At 39.6% G+C, this 17444-nt stretch overlaps 1 protein-coding gene across 9 annotated transcripts in view; it reads right to left on the bottom strand.

Moving 5' to 3' along the window:
• Window positions 1-41: 41 nt before the first annotated feature.
• LOC112553810 (transient receptor potential cation channel subfamily M member 3-like) overlaps window positions 42-17444 on the bottom strand; it is a 144900-nt gene continuing 127497 nt past the window's right edge. For all 9 annotated transcript variants that reach the window (XM_025221270.1, XM_025221263.1, XM_025221261.1 and 6 more), the window contains 9 exons: window positions 11503-11751; window positions 11022-11199; window positions 10697-10814; window positions 10124-10314; window positions 9777-9909; window positions 9149-9503; window positions 7788-8639; window positions 7414-7503; window positions 42-7174 (listed from right to left, as the gene is read on the bottom strand). In XM_025221270.1, the coding sequence (XP_025077055.1) occupies window positions 6971-7174; window positions 7414-7503; window positions 7788-8639; window positions 9149-9503; window positions 9777-9909; window positions 10124-10314; window positions 10697-10814; window positions 11022-11199; window positions 11503-11751 (2370 nt within the window). In that variant the 3' untranslated portion in view covers window positions 42-6970. The remainder of the gene's footprint in view (window positions 7175-7413; window positions 7504-7787; window positions 8640-9148; window positions 9504-9776; window positions 9910-10123; window positions 10315-10696; window positions 10815-11021; window positions 11200-11502; window positions 11752-17444) is intronic.

Genomic DNA, 17444 nt, shown 5'->3' with positions numbered 1-17444 from the left:
TTTTTTAGAAGAGAAAAGAAAACTTTCCCACTGAGCCTTTCTAAGTTTGTATAATTTTATTTTCAATATTTGCATATGAATAGTCTACCCCAGTGAGAATCATAGCATACAATACAAATCACTGCCTTGAGTTTAGTAACTCTTGCTACATTTATTTGCCACAGAACAGACTGCAAAAAAAAAAAATTTGTTTGGTTGCAAGGTGTTCTAATTCAACTTTTGCAATTATACAAGTAACGTACCAGTTACCTGGTTGGAATAGCTCTGCACATGAACTGGCGGTGAAGCAAAGAAAAATGGCATATATCATACATTAAACATTTAAAGTTTAAATTATACCTTTGAAAAGAAACTGTTTCCTAGAACAGACCTAATGACAATAATAATAAATCTTTATAATAGAAGCTTATGGGCGAATGTATATAAGAAAACCTCTCAAAATCTACACTAAGATGACATTTTTTACTGGTGTGGGCTCTATATTAAATGCATGAGTATAAATTTTTGTTCTCTGTGATTGAATGAAAAGAAATGTAAACCATATTCTGCAACAGAAAGTATGATATATAAAGATGCAAATGGCTGGAAATGTAGAGGGTAACTTCTAACATCAACAAAATTCCATTCAAAGTTGTGTAAATACTGATGTAAAAAAAGCACCTCTTCATATGCTGGAAATATGAAATGACCAAGCTCAAAAAGCAAAATTACCATGGTAACAAATGGCCTTTCAGAAAGGAGCACATTGTGCGACAAATCATTGTTTAAATTTGGTTTGACTGGTGAAATTTTTAAAACATGGAAAAGTTAACAGTTACTTTCAGACTTGTCATAATATGTAGTCCTTGGACAACACTAAAGCTATAGACTAGCGCCCTAGTGCCCTAAAGTCAATGGCTTGGTACCCCTAAGCAGGTGAGGCGGAAAAAAAGTTGATCTCTGTGTGAAGTTGTAGTAATATCTGAGAAGTGGTGGTGTTGCATACCTGATTGATGGTGTTGAAGGTAATTGTTGCTTTTACCACTATTTTACAAGGTTGAAAAGCCCAGCTGCAGGGGGGAGGAAAAAACCTATATCTCTAGAAGTCAACTGAGGTGGTATATTATAAAATTATAGTAATGAAATGTTTATAAGGTGTTATCACAGTTGCTAGTTGCTCAGAGGTTACTTGGCAATAAATTAGAAGCAGCGGACAAACTTATGTACAACCCTGTTCTGCTCACTCCTTAAGTGGATCGACCTTTGTATCAGGGGTGAAAAAGTCTGCAGATTTTCCAGCTTCAGATTACTAAAAAGGGAATCATGCTAAACAGTTCACAGATTCCCACAGCTATAAAATGCTGGATTGCCACTAACAACAAAAATCAAAGTTATCAGAATTAACGATGGGTTGTTTAAAATTGCGTTCTATGGAAAGCTACAACAGATTTTGAAACCTTGCCTAAAAACAAAATCAAACCACAAAGCTATCCCAGTGGTCTTGCCTATAATATACATGCAGAAATTTGTAGACAAATAACTTTCAGGAATGATGTAGTTGCATGAAAAAAAATTAAAAAAAATACATGCCCTAAAAGCATTCTTTGCTGGATAACCACAAACCTTGATGACATATTAACATGGCAATCTAATATTCTACTCATCTTACCATACATTATTTTGTCTTATTTTCAATTTAACCAAATAGAAAAATTTGCACAAGGCAAAGTGGGCTGATTTAAGTGCAAGATGATGTGGATAATTGATAAGTATGATCCACATGAATACAGTTTCACCGGTGTTATTCAAGTGGGAACAGAAGTACAATTACAGGGCCAGAGAGATGCAGATGTATGGGACAATGAATAAGGGGACAGCATGAAAAAGGCTGCAGGAAGCACAGGAGCAAATATTTGTGTAAGGTAGACATAGGTAATCTGGATATGAGTAGATAAGAAAAATGTAGCAGGACATTACAGTTAAAAAATAAAAACCCAAACAAAAACTGAAGTACCTGATGAAGTGAATGAACAGGGGTAAGACTGCAATGGGAATTCAGGGGGTAAAATAAAAAAGCAGAGAATTATAAAGTGGAGACTAGCGATCAGAGAAATAACTTGGGGAAGAGAGGGAATAAATTAGAAGTTTGTTAGGTCAATGGCATTTGGCATTTCTTGTGACTTTGGCAATGCAGATAATTAATTTTTATCAAAGAACTTGGCTAATGACACCACACTGCAAAGTGGGGATGGAAAATCAAATCCCTTTATCACTAATATAGTCATTTTTGTGATGCGGATACTAGCGCGTTACAAAACTCCATCATCATCATCATTTGTCATCAGTTTAACCTGACTTACACTAAAAATATTCTTGTATACAGTTCACACTGCAGATGCAAACATCTTCATAGCTACAGCTCAGTTGCAGTGATTCATCCATACTGAATGAGCAAAAGGATTGCACTCCTATAAGCAGGGCACGGAGTCACCAAGGAAATGCTAGCCCAGCGTGACAGTATTAACAACTCAGTCTGGCCGACTAGCACTGACAACTCGAGTGAAAATAAGAGTTGTTATGAAGTGTATCAAATACATTCCAAGAAACAAATCTTGGTTAAGATTACCCTGTAAAATGGTGCAGCATAACTTGGTGTTCATGTGGAAGATAACTCATCTATTGTAAGATAATTTTTTTTTTCTGTAAGTGGTGACACCTGTCCACAACTGTGTACAATGACACTGTCCTGTCAAGGGCACAATAGAAACATCTATTCAGGACCTTCCTGAATGAGGTTACACTTCTATCACAAGTGGGGCTGTTACATATATCTACTGCACCTTGAGTTAAAACAACTTTCTGCCCACATTCCAGGAGTTTTACAAGATAGAGTGTTTTGGATAAGTAGGAACAAAAACTGAAAGTAGAGTATGACATTGCACCACAAATGTCAGTGAAAAGTTTGAACACAATGAAATAAGACTGATCTAAGACTGATCTGATTGAAGTGACCAACATTTAAAGTGATCACAACCTTTGGCAGGGTGAAGAACAGATGAATAGAATCCATGTAATGCAATGTGCCCCAAGCATCACTGAATGTACTGGAGTTCTTGACTAGATTGAAGCCAACTGACTTCTGAAGTGGTCATGGGTAAAGGCTGTTGTGAACCATGAAATAATGAACAAAACAAGAAAATTTACCAAGGACACAAAATTCTGGCAAACATCGAAGGTAAGCATACAAAATAAATGAAGAGTGCAGATGTGCTCAACATTTTCAGGAAATGACTGTTGAGCAAAGTCATTAGTGCTAAGGTAGCCATCCCACAAATACAAAAGTGCCTATGATTGCTTTCATGAAGAAAATAATATCTGCTTTCCCTATGTATACAAGTGGCAGTCCAATAAGTCCTGCTAATGGACTCCCTCTACACTGAAGGAGTTGGCACCCCTGCCATTGTTGGCCTGACTGGGAGCACAATGGAAGAAGTGCCTCTCCAACCATGAGGATTACTAACTGATAAGTGAATTTCCATGTCCAAAATTTGCATCCCACACATTTCATTCGATTTCCCCTTATATAATTATAAACAATTGTCAGAATCAAAAGATATTTGTATATCAGTTATATAACACCTAATATATTCCATCATTTTTTGACCCAAAGCCAGAACTGATTGGGTTCTTTCAAAAATCTCCTGTTTATCAACAACCATGACATAAGCAGTGAAAAAATATCTAAAATTCCACATCATCGCAATTTATGATTTCATCTTGCTCTGTTTTACTCCTAAACACCATTGCATGGACAAAATAAGACTTAAGTTCACCTCCTTCACCTTGCCCTATCTATAACAGAAATCAAATATGCATAGTGTGTGCTATGAGAAACACAGTTGTGATGGCAACTATAGATCTGATTGACAGAATGATGCATGTCCATTTTCAAGAATCTGCTATCAACCAGGAATGTAACAACAACAACAAAAAATTCATCAAAATTAGCATGATATGTAACACCAATGTCTCCTTTGATAAGATTTTGAAAATAATATTCAGATCTGAGAAATATACATCACTTGATCTGCAGGGAGGTGTTCAAAGAAAAATCAATATATTTTTTTCCATTTTATGCTATTTCACTCATCAACATAACTTTTAGGAATATTGTTTCTGTACAATTGCACAGATAACGTAGAAATGATGTCTAGAAAACATACATGTCCATTCTGTATACCTGTGTTAACAGCAAAGCCAAAAGATTTATCCTACCATTTGTAAGTGCCTGTTTTTGTTACATTAATGTCCTCAAGGCATTTATTTTACCGATATAATACATTCTAAGATGCACAGAGAAATACATGCAGTGTGTTTTCTCACACACCATGCCTGATTAACTAGCCCTTAAGTGTTTCCTAAGATTAAAAGCAGGACTGGCAAGTACCACAATTATAAAAATACATTTTGCCAGTGGGTTAGCAGTAGGTTAAAAATCAGCACTGTAACCAAGCCCTATAATTAAAGCCCTATACAAAATTGTCAGCATTAGTATATTTAAATTTCTCTATTCATTTACTTAAAAACAAAAAGAACTTTGAGAACACTTCTTTCCCTACAATATGTTTTGTATTTTCTCTCTCCAGATGTGACCTACTCTAGCAAAAAAGAAAAAAAAGAAAAGTTGGATGGTGGCAAGATACTGTCTGGAGTGTACGCAGGCTTAACATTGCATCTGGGGTTTAATTAGGTTACCCTAAGCGATCATATTTTACATTAAAGTTTGAGATCAAACAATACTCAGGGTTAAAATTAAGGAAATTGAACATATTGCAGTAGACCATTTAACATTGTCTTAGCTGATTGTTCTTGTCCGCACTAAGTCCTTTCCTACTCATTCCTAAACAGGTAGGCTCTAAAAAAGCAGAAGCATATTGTGTTCTCATAATGGTGCTGATTAAAATGCATAGAACAAACAGCAGCAAGTGAAAGTAGACATGATATAGGGTTGAAGAAAGGGTCTGAAATGGACGCTGTAAATGTGCAAAATACAATTCAGTGCTACACCTAAACGAGACTCACAACGGCCAGCCAGATGTGCAGTCTCCACATTAAAAATAAAAATAAAAAATCAAAGCTCGTGCTTTAGTGATGAGTGAGTTGAGTGCATCTGCTGCTTCGTTGCTTTAATCTGAACTTACAAAATGTTCAGCTGCCAGACACTAGCCTCTAACACTGCACAAAATACAACATTAAGAAAAAAAGAACTTGCTCGGAAATCCACTCTAGTCCTTTGTCTATAAATTACACCAAATGAGGAAGGGGGATTATAGTGTGAGGTATATCTTTAAACATAAAAGAATAATAAGGAATGATAGATTACAATCTATTGGCCCTTTTCACCATGATCAGCTGCAATAAACTGTATTGGTACATTTCTGTTGTAGTTTCTCAAAGACTTTTTTGGGTGCAAGAATGATTTGAAAATTTATGCACATGATCTCTTATCTGAGTAGAATTCCACAGAAGATAACTACTCCGGGAATAGATTGATCAGGCACAGCCGGCCAGCACACTGATGCCTGTCTACGTAGGGGTGAGGTGGGATATGTAGGAAGTTTAAGAAAGTGTGAAGTCCATGCTATTCCAATACTGATTAGAAAGAAAATTTATAATCTAAAATTCTAAGGTAAAAAATATCTGGAATTTTTTTTTAACAAGATGACAAACATTGAAAATGCTACTAAACAGCATCTTTAAAATTTATGTCTAGTATTCTGAAAGCATTTATGCTCAAGTACAGCTATCCATAGCCTGGTGGTTAGTGCACCCAAGTTTGGTTGGGATCTGAGGCCTGCTTGTGAAATGGGTGGAGGGAACCTTCCTTCACCCATCTATCAGATATGTGGACCCCATTTATTAGGCAAGGCAGTGGAAGAGAGGGTTGGGCTCCACTTTCTGTATGCCATGTTATAGATACAATGAACCATATCCACTTACTCCCCCACAACCATTAAATTTAAGGACCTTTTCACACCCCACAACCCTTGCTAGCATGCATGCATGTACACACACACACAGATATGTATGCATATTTTTTTCTTACTTGCACACATTATTACTGATTTTCTTTTTTTAAAAATTATAGCCCTCCGATTAAACTCACTTGAAATACCAAAAAGTTTTCTGTATGACAATAAATCTGCATGTTAATACATACATTCTGCATGAAATACGTCACGCACATATCATTCCCTTGGCTCATAAAGTCCCTTCAATAAAGCCTTCTAATGGTAGTTGCTTTGTATGTTTGATTACCACTACCACTGTTACAGAAACAGCAATGAAAAGGGGTTAATTCACCATGAAATTTTCCCAAAAGAATCTACAGAAATACAAAATTTAAATTCTGCTCTTTATCAATAATCAGTGAATCTGAATCAGTCTCTTTTCACCAGAATAAATGAGAAATGGGGTTTGAAAAGAAAATTGAGCACAGCTATTCAGAGTATTTGGCTTCTTATGCTGATATGATTTAACAGCACAATACTGCAGGAGAGATTACCCTCTCCATGTCATCTCCTGTGTTGAAACATAGCACAGCAGGGGAGATCAGTCCCTTTACTTTTGCCTCATTTTGATGCATTGACTTGGTAGGTCGCTGTGTTTCTTCACCTCTTTGCTGCTGAGACCTGACAATGCATTGGAAAAGGAGGATAAAGGGAACTGGGACAGAACTTGCTAGTTTTTTTTTTTAATGGCCTTGACATCGGTCAGGAGTCATATCAAGTAATCTGATTTCCTTGTTTTTAAATTTGTACAATATTGAAATCCATCAGCAAAAAATATATGGGACCCTCTTCTGTTAGCCAAAGGTGCTTGCCAAAATTCAGCCATATAATTCTGCAAGTCCTTGCAAGACTACCGGGCCTTTCACAAGTATTTACTGCTGGATTACACCAAAATCTGTCCAAGCTGGGCTGCTGTAAATTCACACCACAGGTAAGATTTTGTCTGAGCTATCAGCCTCCGATGTGGTGAAGATCACCTCTTCAGCAACATCCTCGGACATTTCAGCACTCGTCTCATGCACACGGTCTTCATCTTCATCTTCAGGTGGGGTGGCTGTCTGGTTCATCTCCATTTCACTGACCACCAGTCGGGCAATGTCACTGATGCTGCCACTTGCATCATCCTGAACAAAAAACAAAAAGCAAAAAGGAATGTCATGATAACTGGCCCACACATCCACCTCCTCTGCCAGAAAAAATTGTTTGATGAAAACATTGTTCCTTCCCCAGTGTGTGTGAATGCATGAAAACATGTGTGTTCACTTGAATTAAAGTGTCCAAGATCCCATTATCCTCTTAACTACATGAACAAAAAGTATGAAAAGATGCAGATGAGATACACCCACATATCAAACTTAATCACCTGTGAAATTTGGCGCAAACGACTTCGAATAAGGCCCTCCATTTTCAGGCGCTCTGTCTCCTCTGCCTCCATCAGTTCCTCACGTTTGACCTGTAGCAAACTATGCTTAGTACCTAGGCTTTTCTACAATATATACCATATTATCTCACATGGAGTATAGGTAAATATTACATATATTCACAGATAATGTAAACACTCTTACTCCAAAATCACCAGAGGAAATTACCAAGACGCATTACTCAGAAATCAGTAGTTGATGTAGTTGTTTTAATTTAATATTAATTTAATTGAATAATACCAATATTACACAAATCCTTCTATGAAAAATCTCTCTGTATCACATTTTAACTTCAGGAACCTGTCAATATCCTCACCTTGGAGCTCACACTCTCAGTACGTTTTCGTGTGCTTCCTGGTGTGACAGCACCCATTGGGTCAGACATGGTCATGCCAGAGGGCACAGGGCTGCGTGGTGGGCTGAGGTTACGGAAACAAGACACATCTATGTTGTCAGTGATGGTGGAGTACTCACTCAAAAGTGGCGTAAAAACTGAACACAGTTCTCTCACTGCCGACGGAAGAATGTCAGGATCGGGTGCAGTGAAAGCAGCAGTGGAAGAGTGGGGATGGGTGGGAGACAGAGGGGTCAGGACAGGAGAGATTGGAGTGTTGGCTGGGAGTCCCACACCCACCACATGGAGGTGCTGACTTCCACTGAGGTCAAGCTGCGCGAGTCGGGGTGGGGTCACGGTTGCGGTGCCTGGTGGAACGGGGCCAGTGGATTCCTTATCATGCGATGAACCTGCTTCTGCCATCCCCCCACTTCCAGAGTTTGCTGGCTCATGGAATCGAACAGATGGGCTGAGGAGAGAACGAGAACGGACTCTGCCTACACTTTGTGCCCTGGTGATGTTAAGAGACAGCCGGTTGCTGCCTGACCTGCGTTGCTGCAAGCTCTCATGCGACAGGTCCTGGTCACTGGTGCTTTCCCTGTTCAAGACAGTGTTGGCATCAGGCACAGATGTTGGGGGGTTGACAAACTGTTGTACCTCCCCTGCCTGCTGTGGTGTTTCAGCTGCTTCTGCATCCTCCAAAGAAATCCTGGAGAAAGATTCCCCACTGAGCTGGCGTGTGTGTGTGTAGCTGGTGAAATGACGAAGGTACTCCTCGCGTACTGGTCGTTTGGAGTGGACAAGCAGAGGGGAGGGCTGAGAATACATGACTTCCTAGAAAAAGACAACCACATAGCAATCCTTCAGATAATGAAAGGATAAAATAAGGAAGGAAGAAAGGAAGGAATAATTCAGTTGTTCATTTTATAAAGCTTTCTGAATATCCAACTAAATGTACACATGTACTTACACCATATGCCCTCAGGTCACATAATAAACTATGAATATAAATGTTAACAAATTAGCTGACCTACACATTAACATGTACCATAATCACCCTGCTCTTCTTTTTATGTACACTGCAAATTCTGTGAGAAGGTAGTGAAAGACAGTCTAATATGCCACAATGAAGTCAAATAAAAGTGCTGGTCACATACTCATCTGATCATCTGCAAAAATATTTTTCTATTCTTTAACAGAATTTTCTTATTTGCATCAGCTTGGAAGAAGTTTAGAAGTAATTAAACAATAATTTTGTTCAGACAGATGAACCTTTTGCTACAATTTCATTCAAATAGTCAAACCATGTTGGTGGATGAACAACCTCTAGGTTAAACACTCACATCCTCTCCTGTGCTTCCCATTCCTCCAACACTCTCATTTCTCCAAGAAGCCAGACAAGGTCCTGGACTTCCACTCCGTTTCAGGTCTCTCTCTGAGTCAATGACCACCTCTTCATGAGGAATACCACTGGTAGGTGTGTGGCTGATGGTGACACCTGGGATGTTGTGCAGAGGTGGAGGTGGTGGAGGAGTAGTTTGACGAGCCAACAGGGTGCGGAGAAGTGTCAACGCTTCATTAGTTCCCGAAGCAATTTCTTCCAGCCTCATCAAACGATAGTCAACAGTTTGCAGGGACAGGCGCAAAGAACTTTCCTTTGTGTTGAGGTCTTCAAGTCGTAGTGTCATTGCTTCAACTCTGTTGCAATAATAATAAAGTGCTAATACAACTCAAAAAGACAAAAGTTTGAAAGTATGAAAATAGGATGATGTAGAAAGATTAATAAACTGAGTGCTCTTGTTTTATTATTTAATGCTAGATTAAAAGCACTGCAGGATTGAAAAAAATGAAGCTATTTCATAAGACGTTTTACAAGTCCACAATATACTCAGAATGATACATGAAGATTCCCCCAGAAGTCCCAGTTTTAGTAAGTGAATATAAATTGTGTGTGTATGTGCATAAACTTACCTTTCATTGATCACACGAACTCTCTCCTCTGATGAGGACTGGAACTTATGTTCCTTCTCACGGAAAAAGTCCTCCATGCACTCTTCTTCAAAATCGTGAAGTTTTTCAGTGTCTTCTCTTGAGAGGAAGAGCTCTGCACAGCAAACAAACAAATGAAGATTCCCAGGGTCATCTCTGAAGAGGAAAATTGTCATATGACATAAACATTTAAACATTCTTACTTCTGTGAAATATATTCATAACTTAATGACCACCAGAAAATTAACGAAATTTTATGATTTGCCTCCATATCCTCCACACTAAATGTCATGCATGACACCGTTTAGAAGAATAACTATACAACTCACTGAGACCGTTGTCGAAGAAATCACGCTTGCCCTTGCACCTTCTGCGGCAATACTTGAAGGCTAAATATAAATGAGTTAGAATGATGAGGGGTGGGGGAAGAATGGGGCGCATCTCATACTCAATTATTAGCTGATAGCGCTGGAACATCCAGATCTCCCTCGAGTAGGCATTGTTGCGGATGAAAGTGGCACTGGAAAATGGAAATACTGAGTAAAATTGCAGAACAGAAATACTGAAACTGCTCTTTAACATCTGCCCTAATACATTTCTTTAAACAACAAAAAGAGCGATCAAGAAAATCATCAATGGGCTTCAAAAATTCTGTAAAAATTATTCCCAAGAAAACAACATTCAAAACACTTTATTTTGAAGCAGAAAGATGTTTCACACAATTTCAAGGAATTGAGACAATAAAACTGGTCATTTGTCTTCATTTATGCCACAGAAGAAAAAACATTTCCTGTACCAGCATCTATCACTCAGCTTAAACTCATCTAAAATCATCATAGGGTTGCATGGCTATTTTGAGAGATTCATTAAGAGTAATGAGATGGTTGAAGCAGAATACTGACTTGAAGCGTGCAATCAGCAGGTTGACACCAAGGATATTAGCAATAAGAAGGTAAATGCACATCAGAGCTGGTGACACCCAGGCGCCATACACACTGCATCCTTTCTCCTGCTCACACGCTGCAACATCATACTTTGACTGTTATAATAATATAATATTATATAATACACATAATGCATTTAAATGACTATGATTAAATACTATTTTGTAAAGGCACTGGCTAGATTTTTTTTTCCAAATCTTCTTTTTCTACTTTTCTTTCACCTGTACAGCGTCTGCCAAATAGACACCTCTCCACATCCCCATCAAAATCCACACAAACTTACGATCTATTTCCTCAGCGAAGAGCTCTCCGTAGATCATCCAGTATGGATAAAACCAGATGTTTCTGAGAGCACGTGGCCATGACACTTCCGTGTTCTGGAAGTGGATTGCCTGACGCACTACACCATAACTTGTGACAACAATAAAGAGAATGATGAGATAGTAGGCCATATCCCGGATCTGCAACACAGAATGAAGATTTTGGTCAGCTAGTTTTTCAAGTTTATTTTTAAAATAGTCAGGGTTCTAGTAGTTCTAGTCAGGGTAGCAATATATAACACTGCTCATCTAACAAAATTGATGCACATGTATTCTCTACCCACCCACCCACCCCCGGCATCCAAAGATTCCTAAAGTAATGCTATTTAAAACTGCAGAAGCAGAAGACCTTTCTCATTATTTAACATGTCCTTTCGTTATCTGGTCTCTTCCTCTTTTCTCTCCCCTCTTTGCCAATAGGGAGCAAGTCGAGCTGCCTCTCACCAGTTTAGCAATGATCTTAACGTAGGGGCCCAGGTACTGGTTGACACTGAGGATCTCCAGGATGCGCATGTTCCACAGCACCACATCAATAACATACACCAGCTGGGCATCCTTGATGTAGGTCGGGAAGCAGCGGAGAACCACACCCACAGCAAACAGTACAATGGCTAGCGTGTCCCAAAGGTTCCACACTCGCCCAATGTACATTCGCATCTTCATCGACACTTTTGTTGGTTCTGATGCTATAATCTGAAAAAGACAACATAGACACCTATGATACAAAAATGTATTCAGCAAGAACTGATTCAGAAAGGCTGAAAATGGTTGTCATAAGAAAATACTGGCTGAGTTAATCTTAGATTATGATTTGTTAGGCAATTGGTTTACTTGGTACCAAAGTGCTTATCCATCTTGAGACAACTTCATTGTGAAGAGAAGGTTAGTAGCAAGATAAAACACTTGATGGTCTGCACAATGTACAGGTCAATGTACCCCAAGACAAGATCCGAACCTCACCGTATTAACAAATGAGCATGTTAGTACGATGCCACCATACACTGCCCAGTTTCTTATTCTTTATCATTTACCAGCCAGCTTTGCGTGGGTTGATTTCTGTTGCTCGCTGTTCCAGCTGTGATTTTATTATCGACTTTCGATCACTTCATTTGAGTCAAGCTTACTTAGTAACTGATATCTCATGTTTGGCAACAAAGGTGGAAGCTCATTTTGAGTTTGAGGGGAGATAATGCAATGATGTCCTTGGGTGCCTATCCTAATGCAGAACAGATCGAATGGTTGGAAGGGAGCGCAGTTGGTGAGTAAAGAGTAGTAAAGGTGAAGACAGAGTTATTTGAAAGTGACCTATGTAAAAATTTATTTTGCATGGTATTTTTATACTTATAAAGTAAGTTTTGTTTACACCTTGTTACTCCTCCAGGAGCATAAGGCCTCATTTATAATGTAAGCTGATGTTATATTTATGTGTATGCATTCTGCTGGGTGCTGTGTTAAGCCCCCCTTCCCCAATATTTAACAGGTGACAAAATCTATTTTTAGACATATACTGTAAAACGGGAATGGTGCAGGTGATGGGTGTAATTATTGCAAAAAGAATTTTTTTAAATACTATGAGCACCACTGACTTAAGAAAGAGATTGGTTGAATATTTGCCCACCTGTTCATACCAAAACGAAAGCATTGCAAAGGGGCTGGGGTGGTTGATTGGCATAATTTAAACAGAATGCCTATAGCAGAATGCTGTCCCTCACACTAATTATTTAATATAATACTTTAATATACATGGCCATTGGTAAGCTGCAACCAACAAGACCATTATGTTGAAATAGGCGCATAAACCCGAGATGATGTGCCGGTTATCCACCAATCTGGAGACAAAGATAAGAAGGTAACCAGGCCTACCCAAGATGATGATGTGCTGGTTATCCACCAGCCTGGAGACAAAGATAAGAAGGTAACCAGGCCTACCCAAGATGATGATGTGCTGGTTACCTTCTTATCTTTGTCCCCAAATTGGTGGCCAACCGCACAGCGTGGGCAGCGCTGGAACCTGTGTTTCCCAACAGCATTCTTTCACACACCGCCTACACGCACTCGCACGCGCGATCAACGAGAAAAACCACTCCAGGGAAAACGTCCATGTTTGTTTCTAGAGACATTGTCAAACTGAAACGCCGTGGGCGCCGTATGGCTGCGAATGGAGATGAGGAGGCGAGGGGGAGGGTAAAGCCAGTGGTCTCAAGAGCAGATCAAACAAACCTCCGCAGAACAATCCTCAGGCGTCTGCAGCCCCGACTACCTGGGACTATCTGGAAGTGGCACAACATCTGTATGCAAAGACACATCATGGCGACGACTGTCAGCACGTGCAGAGGTACAAACGACACCTCAGCACACACTGCCTGCACGTGCAGACTGAAATATTACCGCCACATGGCGTTGGCCGACCACAGGTTGGGTAGATTGGCTATCCAAAGCAGATCTCATGTGGTTCGTGACATTTACTGAAGAAAAATGAGTGCTACTGGTCAAATATAGCAAACGAAACACAGAGGGAGAGAAAGTGAGTGAAAAGAGGAAAAGTATCAATATTTTCAAAATGGATACAGACTGATAATTTTGCACCTAAACCGCTTTGTCCTCCACACATTTACAAACTTCAAAGTCGACGTCTTTGAAACTTCTGTCCCACTAACTTTGTTCTCCATCCTGCCAGACCTTCACTACCTCATTAACCTGGGAATCACCGGTCCACATGCTTTCAACACTCCAGCCTGTTAGCATCACCATCAGACGGTGAATGTGAACATCATTCCTCAAAAGTCGACAAAGGCCATCCATCCGTGCATCCACAGCTCTCCTCACCCGTTACTTGTGAAACCCCATCTCATCTGTCATGATACGACTTTAAGAAGTGATGAAACTAAGCAGTGACAGAAATCATGACAGACTTGCATCCTTTCACAAAATTGGTGCTTAATTTTTTTTTTTTTTTTTTTTTTAATGAGAACGAGAAACGAGAAACGTGGGCGGATGGCGGATGCATTTTTGTTTTTAAGATAACGGCATCCTTGGAGGGCTCCATCGGCATAAATGAAGATTAGGAATGAGAGAAAATACATTTGCCGCCACTAAACGTGTCTTTGACTTGGGGGAAGATGTTGACAATTTTCTGTCTTAACCACACTTATTAAGAAGTGTAAATTATTCATGCGAAACCCACTAAGTCTGCCTCAGTTTTGTTTGCTTTTTTTCTGAAATTAAGCTTTTGGTTAATTAATAATTTAATTAGTAATAAAGCCATTTTAAATCCGAATGATTGCTAGCTTTTTAAAGGAATGTAATTTTCTGTCCATGTTTTTGTTGTCGTTTATGTCGTTGGCCGGTGCTCTGGATCTTACTGAACTTCAAGAGGGGCGGCAACAGGGAGAAAGACTGTGTCGGGTTTTTTTGTTGGACCACCGGACCTGATGGCGGAAACTTCAAAAGCAGACTTGCTACAAACTGAACTGTCATCAAGCCGTTTATCGTGAAAAGGGGTGGGGGAGGGACGTTTGCTGTTTATGTGTTTTAATGTGTGGCGATTCGCTTCATTTTGTTTGTTGATTATTTTTCTGTTATTTCTTAAATTCAGGTTTTTGATGCTGTAGAGATGCCACTGACATATACCAAGGACACCACAAGATGGGGCTGCACTCTCTATGATTCCGTTGGAGTAGTTTAGCTGTAAGCAAAAACGAATGTTCGTCCTGTGTACATAGGCGCTAAACACGGAAAAGGTTTCAAGGCAGCCTGGAGCATTGGACGGAGGAGGAGGTGGGGAGGCCCATAGCATCACATTTTTCCTTCTCAACGAGGAGACTACATATAAATAAATTGGTATTCACACTTCGTGTCTCGAACAACACTTCTTGCTGACGAGTACACCCCACCGTCTTCTCCCCGGTTCACAGGTGTCTTCTCGATGTGAGTTTTGTTTACAACAATGGATTCCAATTTGGAGATTGATATTTTTATTTAAGCTTCTTTTTTTTTTCTTTTTTTATTGTAATGATAGGGGGACAGGATCTGGGAGACAAGGCCAGGAATAAAACGCGAGACAGCAGCGCAGAACTAAAGTAGGATGTTAGTCTTCTCACTTGGACCAGCCCTGCATCAGACAATAAAACCAACGCAAACGTTAGGTGAGTATATGACAGAACCACTTCCACCAGTATTGTTAACAGTCTAACAAGACTTGCTTTGGCACTTACGAATGAACAACCCACAACTGCTGTCAGACATTCCTGTCGAGCTGGTGTACATATGTATGTACACAGAGAACGTGAGCGAGTGTGTGGGAAGTGGGAAGCGAGGAGGAAGTGTGAGTGTGCGCCAAACAGAAGGAAAACAAAAACAAAACAAATAAAAAAAATGAGAGAAAAAGATAAATGCAACAATTCCCCCCATTGTAGGGACACAATTTACGACAGGAGGGGTAACAACCTGAGAACTGATTCTGCAAGAGCAGACCGATGTAGGAAAGCGCGAGAGGCTTATCTGGGTACCAGCCCCGCTTTCTGACACGTACCCGCATCTTTGTCAGTGGCAGTCGGCATCAAGGACATACACACACGGTGAGCAAAAGAGAACGACAAAAAATAAAATAAAATAAAAATTCAGGCAGCCATTAAGGTCTTGCAGTCACAAAATGTCTTGGAAGGCGTGCGCCAGGTGGGGAAAAGTAACTCGGTAACCTCCTGGCTGTTAGAGAAATCACCTGGAGGTGTCGTCGTCGGGTTACAAGGTGAGAGAGAGAGAGGGGGGAAGGGATGATGTTTTATGCCGAGCCAGCAGTTAAGGATTTATCACGGCAAAGTTGCCAGCCCTGTAAACAGATACCATATGCTGAGAAAAAAAAACAACAACACAAACAAAAAAACAAAAAACAAAAAACAAACAAACCAGCGTTGCCGAGGTGAGATCCGACACCTGGACAGCCAACTCTCACTGTATTGGTGACATACAGAGTTCAACAAGGGAAAACTCCTTCTGGTTGATTGTTGGTGTTCGATTAACGCCGTGCCACCAACGAAGGCCATGTAACTTATTATAGCCCAAGTATTGCAGTGACACTGCTATAGGGACTACACGTAGGCTATGACATCAGTGACCGCAAATAAACTTGGGTAGGAGACGAGTTTCTACCCGAGATCAATTCCAGCAGCTTGGAAATAGGACAGTACCAGAGATAATGGTTTCTGCTCCATGGCACGAACGGCAACCAGGGCATCGTGCTCAGAGATGACAAGAGCACCATCGAGAAACATCGTCCGGTCCTCACCCTCCCAGCTGACTCGAAGAACATCCAAAGCAATGAAGAAATAAAGAGCGAATCTAATGTGAAAAAAATTGTTTAAGGTTAAAAAAAAAAGACCCCTATAAATTTTACTTCTCTTACCACAAAGTGCCATGCCTTGGAGAGAAAGAGAAGAGAAGAAGGGCAAGATCAGCAGTGGTCAAGGCAAAATGAAGGCAATGAAAGGACTGTCCTTGGCAAAGAGGAAGACACGATAAGACATGGTAAGTGAATGCAAGATTTGTCTTCAGCTAATGGAAGTGCACGGCACCAGATCGTAAATAAGGGCAACGAAAGGTCTGTCCTCGGCACAAGAACACGCAATGAGGTGAGACTAGAACCTCGTTACATTGTCTGAAAGCCAAGAATCTTCAAGGTCTGAAAACAAACAGCCCGTTAATTACTTTTTTGTTGACATTTTTAGTCTGTTTACGCGTATGTTGTGTTGTGGTTGCAAGGCAGCAGAGAGGCACACAACAATAGCAGAAGCTGCCTGGATGCTACTCGTCTCGTAAAATAAAAGAAGTACAATTTAAAAACACATTTATTTGAAATGTACTAGAAAGGTTAAAATATGTTTTCCTCAAGTCTTGGGATTTTTTTTAAGTACACAACTTAAAAAATAAGTGTGAGGGGCACTCTTGAAAATATTTTATAATGTAGTTATGTTTCATTTCAATGTTTCTAAGAGTGCCCGCCACACTTTTATATGTATAAGTTATGTAAGTTCTATGTATTAAAGAAATCCCGAGATCTAAGGACAAACAAATATTTTACCCTTTTTAGGACATTTCAAATAAAAGTGTGAAACTTTAAAAAAACAAAACGTAAGCCCTTTTAGTCTTTTTTAATTCTATATCGAGTTTTCGTTTTATTTCGATAATTTATTTCCTTAATCCAATATGAACTACATTAATATGAGTATTAAAGATAAAGAAACAGTCTGACCGTGGAATGTACAGCAATCTTGCACATCGATTTTATTAAAACCTTATTAAGGCATTCTTTGTTAAAAACAAAACAAAACAAAAAAATCGTTCACCGTGGTAACTAGTCGAATGTGGAAGTCACGTGACCCTTTCGCCGG

Source organism: Pomacea canaliculata, linkage group LG13 (genome assembly GCF_003073045.1).
Source record: "Pomacea canaliculata isolate SZHN2017 linkage group LG13, ASM307304v1, whole genome shotgun sequence".
Lineage (NCBI taxonomy): Eukaryota > Metazoa > Mollusca > Gastropoda > Architaenioglossa > Ampullariidae > Pomacea > Pomacea canaliculata.
Note: the sequence above shows the minus strand (reverse complement) of the source record. Positions and strands in the feature narration are given on the sequence as shown.